Genomic DNA, 7,234 nt, shown 5'->3' on the forward strand with positions numbered 1-7,234 from the left:
CGTCACTTTCTCCACGCATTCTCGCAGGTCCACGAGCCATCAGGGCAATGCCCTGCTCCACGACGTAAGGCACATCCCTGCACGTTCCTTTTTTTATCCTGCCTGTCTGTTCTCCATCACTCTTTATTCTGATTTCTACCTTTCCGCGCCCATTCCAACCCCACGCCAAGATCCCTTAGCTCTCACCGGTACATAAACAGAAAACGATCTGCCCTCCACGAAGGTTCCTGTACACCACCTCGTTCCCTTTCAAATTCAACAAGGCTCCTTCCCCGCAACTGTGCTAATCCCAAGCCTCTAACACAACATGGTATCGATTGTCAATGTAATCGCTCTGGTTGCCCTCCTGGCCCTTGCCAAGGCCTCCATCGTGTCCCCTCTCCACAAGACTGATGGTATCCGCGCTTCCAACCAACTCCCTCTGTTGAATCTTTCCGCGAAGATGGAGATGGACGGGGAGATCCTGGCTGATTTGATACCCACATCACCAGAATCGGAGCCTCCCATGGAGAAGCAGCCGCTCTTCGTTTTCAGGAACAGCACCGTTGGGTTCACTCGCATTTCTGGTGCTGGCGTGTCCGTCACCAGCGGCGCAGGAGCATCACTCGGCTTCTCCTTTTCAATAGAGGCTTTAAACGCAACTCTTCTTCAGGAGAATTCTGTGGTGTTCAGGAGACGACTCACAATGGAGGAGAATGTATCTTACACAGAGCTTGTTAGAAACTACTCAGGTGGTTTGAACATGCCGTTTATGGAGACTATTGGCGCTAACCTCGACATGAACGTTACTCGCGATGACCTTACCGAGTCGTTCAATTCTCAAAGCAATTACAATAGCAAGGCCAGGGCCGCCAGGAACGTCTTGACAGCTGACCCTCCGACGATGCTGACTCTCTCTGGTTCTATCATGGTCTCAGGGAACAGTATCATTCCGAAGACGTTCTTTCCCTTCGCGAAGGTTGCCCAAGTGCAGCTCAATAACGGGACCTCTGTTGTTGTGGTGTCGACCGATCCTAAGGACATCGTCGCAGCAACTGCCGAGGGCTTCACCACCGAAAGCGCCCCTGTGCCTGAGGAGTAATTCCCCGACATGTGCCCCTGAATGGCTTGGACAGGGATATATTTACTCTTTGACTCCCAGCTCCCTACACAAAGTCCAGCCTTTAGATTGCACAACGTCACTAACATCTGGGGAGTAGATTTACACCAAATTAGCGTAGTAAAGTAAAAGCGCAGACACATTTCTGCGCAAGACCGGCGCAATACATGATGTACATCTACTTCATTCGGTCCGCATGAATCTTGATTCTTTCTGTTCGTCGCAATTGAGCCACATCGAGGTGAGATCTTGGTAAATCTGTCAACGTGTTTACAGCTCCGATTCGTCCGGTATGAAGTGGAGGGACTAGCGAAAAAATCGTGCCACTTGATCAAATCGTACTGTAACATCCAGGACTCTCTTACGATATGCATAGCCCTATTCACGATATGATGAAGATGAGCAGTGATTTGTTTGGGAAAAACTTCTGCCCGTTCCGTTCTCTTCTTGGAAAGTAAGTTCACATGAAGAAAAGGGCCGATTGGTGTAGCTCAGAAGGAATTTTAGTTCTTGAAAACATTGCGACCTTGCATAGCGAATAAGTGTGTGTAGCACCTTACAGTCTCACAAGTACTTTAAAATCGACTACTCTTAACGAGGTTTGCAACAAACTTTGTTCGTCATTGTCCCGTTGTGATGGAACTAATTTTTAGTGCAGAGCTATCCAAGGCGCTAAGAAAAACGGTCTCCGGTAGTATTGTTGCTATCATTCCTCCCTGACAGTGTACGAATCTGCTCCCGAGCTCAGGATTGTACCGTCTCCTGTGCCGACGGATACATCAGAGGGATTCGACGATATGATTACTACACGTTCTCCGTTCGAGAGAAGGACATCTGCGGCGCGGAATAATGGAAAGACGGTGGTGGGAACGGCGCTCGTTCCACTTGCAGTTATTTCTCCAGTGAGGCGCACTCTCGTCGGTAGCTGATTCTCCAAGATCCTTCTACCCGCACGTGTCTTTGACGGACAATTCTCCACACTGTCACATCCTTCTCTCAAATCCGAAAGCGACACATCCGTAGCTAAATTGGCGTTAAGAAATTCCATGAACGGAATGTCTAGTGATTCTTCGTACTCGGTCACGAGAGCCTCATACTGAGCCACCTCCCCTCCGACTAATGTGGTCTTGAAAGGTTCATCCATGGCTGCCAGAACGCTGGCATGGACAGCTGTAACTGGGATGTCGAATGACAGGGTCGCAGATGCTCCCGTAGTGACTGAAAGTCCTATCCGGCTCAGCGGAAAGAACCTCACAGTGCTCTCTTGGATAACAAACCCGTCGTCCTCGATGGAGGCTGGTGCTGACGCTGGAGTTGCAGCAGGGATAGGCGGTGAGAGAGATGTTGGCGCAGATGACGGAGATGATGTCGGCTCCGAAGACGGGGCAGATGAGGGCGCGGATGACGAAGATGTTGTCGGTTCAGATGACGGAGATGCTGCTGGCTCAGATGACGGAGATGCCGCCGGCCCGGATGACTGAGCTGCTGCCGGCCCAGATGACTGAGCTGCTGCCGGCCCGGATGACTGAGCTGCTACCGGCCCAGATGACTGAGCTGCTGCAGCCTCAGACGAAGGAGATGAACTCGGATTCGCAGGATTGGCAGATGAGGATGGGCTCAAGACTGCCACAGGTGAGGTAGACGGTCTCTGCTGGCTCTTGTTATGGTTGTAGTTTGGATAATAGTTGTTATATTTAGTCTTCCTGCGAGGTGAACTACGGAACGTGTGCGTTGACGACCTTTCAAGAACTTGTCCATTTCGTTGATCCAATTCGGTGAGCATCTCATCTTTCGGCTGGCGACCAGCGCCTAAGACTGCAAGCAAAAGGGAAACCAGGACAAAAACTCGAATTGCCATGGTAGTAGTCATATTCAGCGACAGCTGTGAAGATGATGTGCGAGAGGCGATGTCTCGGGAGACTCTTGTCGGCGATATATAGTGAAACGAGAGAGGGGGCTGCGATTTGAAGGGCAAAGTGTGAAAAGGTCAGACGAAGGATTTGGCCACAATTGTGAGCTAATGAGCACGCTCTTTCCGGGGAGCACACAGACTGCAGTAAAATATGAAGATTTCGCGAAGTTCGGAGACAGAAGACTTTGCACACGGATGTGTGAAGCCAATTGTCCACGCGCAGTGTCAAGCAGGATGATGTATTCTCGGACTTCTAATCCGCTGAGGGAAGAACGGACACATACCTGGGACTGTCTTCCAATGCGTGTCAGCGTCCCGACATGTAATGGTTCTTCTCGCTTGAGGTTGTTCAGAACACGAAAGGAAGGAGAAAATGGAGATACCTTTTAGCTTCACGGGGTGGCGAAGGGTGGAGGGTTACGTTTCTCGTTGCGTGGCGAGCGAAGCCGAGGTATTCACTCTTTAGTTATCAAAGTGCAAAATAGGGCATGTTGGGGACGCACTAGCGCATGCGTAGCGTGTTGTTGCCACCCCCCCTCTCTTGTCAATGATGACAATGAAAAAGTCAACATCCACAATGCCAATGCTGGCACATGGGTGGGTTACGGCTGTGCGCAACAGGACAAAATATTAAAATATTGCAAAGGCACCGCTTTCCCTGCGGTGACAAAACATGATTAAGCGGTGTTACGTAGCACCAAGGTGTCCAGGATCTTTTGCTGCTCTCTTGTTATAAGATTAACATGTGTGAGCGGTAAATGTGGAGCAAGACGGCAGTACGTAAGGATATGGTAAGATAGAAACAACCAAGAAAAAAGATATCGGTATGTAAAAGTGTCTTCTACGGTCCAAGTTCTTGTTCATGCCCTGGCGTGGTGTCGCGTGTTTAAAAGCATCCCTGAATAGTGCAGGTGTGAGCATGGCACAAAAAAGGTGCTAAAAAGGTACAAAAAAGGACATTCATAGCGTATAGCGGCGGACTCAGATATGCAGCCACGCTGAGATAACAGTTGATGCGAGCTTCAAGACCTACGCCGAAATCCTATCTCACGTGATTGCGATTCTCGTCGTGCACGTGCCAAAGTTTGTGAGTACTGTAGTCGTCTTTTTTGGTACAGAAACTTGGGCTCACAGCCACGGAAAGGAGAGAGGAGCCATTATGCACTGATGGCAAGACAAAGTTGAGGGAAGGTAATGTTACAAAAAACGGTGAGACTACCCTTCGAAGGGTAGTTTCTATCCCTTTCTGTAATTAGTCTTGATATTCTCTGCAGGTCGTATGAGACACGCAAACTTCCTACAGTACAGGACAAAGATGAATTGATTGCCGTTGAAAGTTTCAACTTGAAACCCTAACCGAACGGCGTTCGGTTTGTCGTATCTTGCACATGGGCATGAACGAATTAGGAAATGCAGGTGTTCGTAGAACAAGCGTTGCTTGTTGGACTAGAATATGTGGAGCACTTGTGTGTGGGCGCTCTTTACTTTTGGGGCGTGTGTGGTTTTATAAAAAAAACCCGCCTGTGACGCCCTGTACTGTGTACGAGGGGTACAGTAGCCTTGAAGGGTTAGCAGTTGAGTGGCAACGTTGAAAAGAGCCCTGCTGTCGATTCAGAGAATATTGTACATGACCAGAGGGGCCTGTCCAGCGGAACAGCTGTAGTTGGTCCTGCTCCTGGGAGCAGGACCAGGCCATAGCGTGAAACTCCAGTGTTGGAATTTCCTATCAAAGACCGTAGAAGAAAACACCCATCGCAACCAAAAGGATGCGACTCCACGTGGGGCGCGGATTCGTTGATGCGCCTTCAGCTCTTAACACGACTTGAAAACCTTGTCACGAGAATGCGATTCCGGTAGGTTAATATTAACCTAGTAAGAAAAGGGTAGTTTTTGCCAAAACGCTTCGTCGAAGCTTGCAAGGTGCGGAACCCAATGAAAAGGAGAAGCATGTGCACAAAGTTAGCGTCAAAGTGGTTGGAAACCAATGCCTGGAATGTCGGCGAGGGTATCGAACAAGCTCGGATTTTCCATTCGTTGCGGGCGTTGCCTCGCATCGCACATCCCCAAAGGCCGGGATGGCTCAACATGGAAGAAGGAAATAAATTACCTTGCATGGGCGGTGCATGAGAAAATTGTTGCAAGTTGGCTTGTGATCTATTTTCGACGATGGCGGGATAGAGGATAGAATCTTACCGATTTCCATGGCACGCCGCCATTGGTTTGCCAAGATTGTCAATATCAAGATTGTGTAGGATATCTCGTGAGCAGCGCTCTTATTGACTGTGTTTTATTATTTCAATCCTCTTGCTGTTGCCAAGTACACGTCGCCAATGACTGATCGCCAATACCATTCTCTCCTCACCCACTGAAAAAATGCTGTACAATGTAGTCAAAAACCTGTGATTTTGACCCCGTTAAAGCTATACAATCCTAGTATGACAAACGCGCGAAGACCCCTATCCGAGGCTACAATTGTTAGTCGCGGATTTCCCATATTCCACCCACTCCTCACCCACTCCTCAACAACGGGTCTTAGCTCTGTTGTAAATAAAGATGTAAGGTAAGATTTATGATAAGGTACACATTAAGTCAACCGCTCTTCATTCCATCCATGGCGTTCCGGCCTTCGGTGTCATGAGACATGAGACCCTCCGCTCCCTTATTGAGCGGCTCAGTATCATCACAGCTGTCCTCACAGATTAGCCGCGTCAGAGAAATTGTTGTCATGGCAAATAGCCACCGGTTGTACAGTACACTTCGGCTGCGACTCAGGGCCGTTCCTAACGAAGAGTTCGGTGTGCTAGCACGCAAGGACCCTGACATTTGGCATGAATGGATTGGTTGAACGGGAGTAAAAGCATTTCCAATAATTTTTCAACCAATAAATTCATGCCAAGTTTCAGGGTGCTCGGGTGCTGGCACGGCGAACTCTTCGTTAGGAACGGTCGTTAGGAACGGCCCTCAGCAGGCAGTTGCTGCACACGTTCGAAAGGCTTGGATCAGAGAGGTTGGAACAGAGTGTGTGGAACGTGGGGTGGAAAATGGTTCGGAAACGTTGCACAGCCAAAAGAAACTCAATCTCCAACGATGCGATTACATCCCCAGAGAGAGGCCACGGCAGACATGGATCCGACATGGATGGAGACAGCATAGGTGAGGAACAAAAGATCAAGGAAAGGCGGGGCATGATGGCAAGTACCCGGAACGGGGACGGTGACATGCGGTCATGCAGGCGCAAAACCGAGCAAGTGGGGGGAGTTGTTCCAAGTCTAAAACTTATTGGATTAATTTTTTGTGCAAATATTGTATAATGATGTCCAGTTTACTATGAAGCATGCGCGCAGGGGATGCATTCCCTCGACGCAAAAAATAATTACACGGCAGAAAGTTATTACAATGCGAAGACGAGTTGGCTACTTAGCCTAGCCGCACAGGATGTCGACGAGCTCGGGAACCTTTTGCGGGAGCTCTTTGAAGGTGCTGGGGAAGTAGAAGCTGGCCGTGGCGACGATGGGCGTGAGCTGCGAGTGGTCGACATCGGCGCCGATGCCAACGGCCATGATAGCCGCGGATCCGTTGCGGTTGATGGCGCCCGCGAGCTCCGAGGTGGGGTTGCCGACGGTCCTGGCGCCGTCGGACAGGACGATGATGACGTTCTTTCCCTTCCTGTCGCCGACGAGGGCGAAGCAAGCGCTGAGCCCCTCGTAGACGTTGGTGCGTCCGAAGGGCGGCACCATGCCGACGAGCGAGGCGATGAAGAGCGGGAGCCTCTGCGTGCCCTTCTCGATGACAGTGGCAACGTCCGAGAAGCCGACGGCCGAGTAGCGCACGTCGCGCCGGCGGTTGTCCAGCGCGGCCGCGATGCCGATGACAAACTCCACCTCCGTGCCGTAGTGCGCCTCGACCGACCCGCTCTGGTCTATCGCGAAGCACACGTTGTTGATCGGGCACTGGTCCCTGCGCCGAACGCGCGCGGCCGGCCGCAGCGCGGACGACGTCGCCACGGCGACCACGCACAGACACAGCGAAAGCCGCAGCAGCGGCGCGGAGCGCGGCATTACGGAAAGGGGCGTTTTGGGGGGGGGGAGTTGCGGCTGGGTGCTTAGGGCAGAGAGTGGATGGGGTGGCTGGCAGCGAGGTGTGCGGTTTCCTCCTTTCCCCCCCCCACTTTGCCGCAGGGGCGGGGCGCGCTTGTTTAAATACCCCTATACCCCGCACCGGGG

The 7,234-nt window shown here is 51.1% G+C and overlaps 2 protein-coding genes; both read left to right on the forward strand.

Annotated features, from left to right (window-relative positions):
• Positions 1-307: 307 nt before the first annotated feature.
• Positions 308-1,372, forward strand: CHC_T00003985001 (hypothetical protein). XM_005715242.1 is given in 2 exon segments: positions 308-1,081; positions 1,082-1,372. The coding sequence occupies 1 exon segment, from the start codon at positions 308-310 to the stop codon at positions 1,079-1,081; it is 774 nt and encodes a 257-aa protein (XP_005715299.1). The 3' UTR covers positions 1,082-1,372.
• A 4,986-nt stretch (positions 1,373-6,358) lies between these two features.
• CHC_T00003986001 (hypothetical protein) lies at positions 6,359-7,117 on the forward strand. The gene has a single exon (XM_005715243.1). The coding sequence runs from the start codon at positions 6,359-6,361 to the stop codon at positions 7,115-7,117; it is 759 nt and encodes a 252-aa protein (XP_005715300.1).
• The last annotated feature ends 117 nt before the right edge of the window (positions 7,118-7,234 follow it).

Source organism: Chondrus crispus, genomic scaffold (assembly GCF_000350225.1).
Source record: "Chondrus crispus Stackhouse genomic scaffold, scaffold_209, whole genome shotgun sequence".
NCBI classification, from domain to species: Eukaryota; Rhodophyta; class Florideophyceae; order Gigartinales; family Gigartinaceae; genus Chondrus; species Chondrus crispus.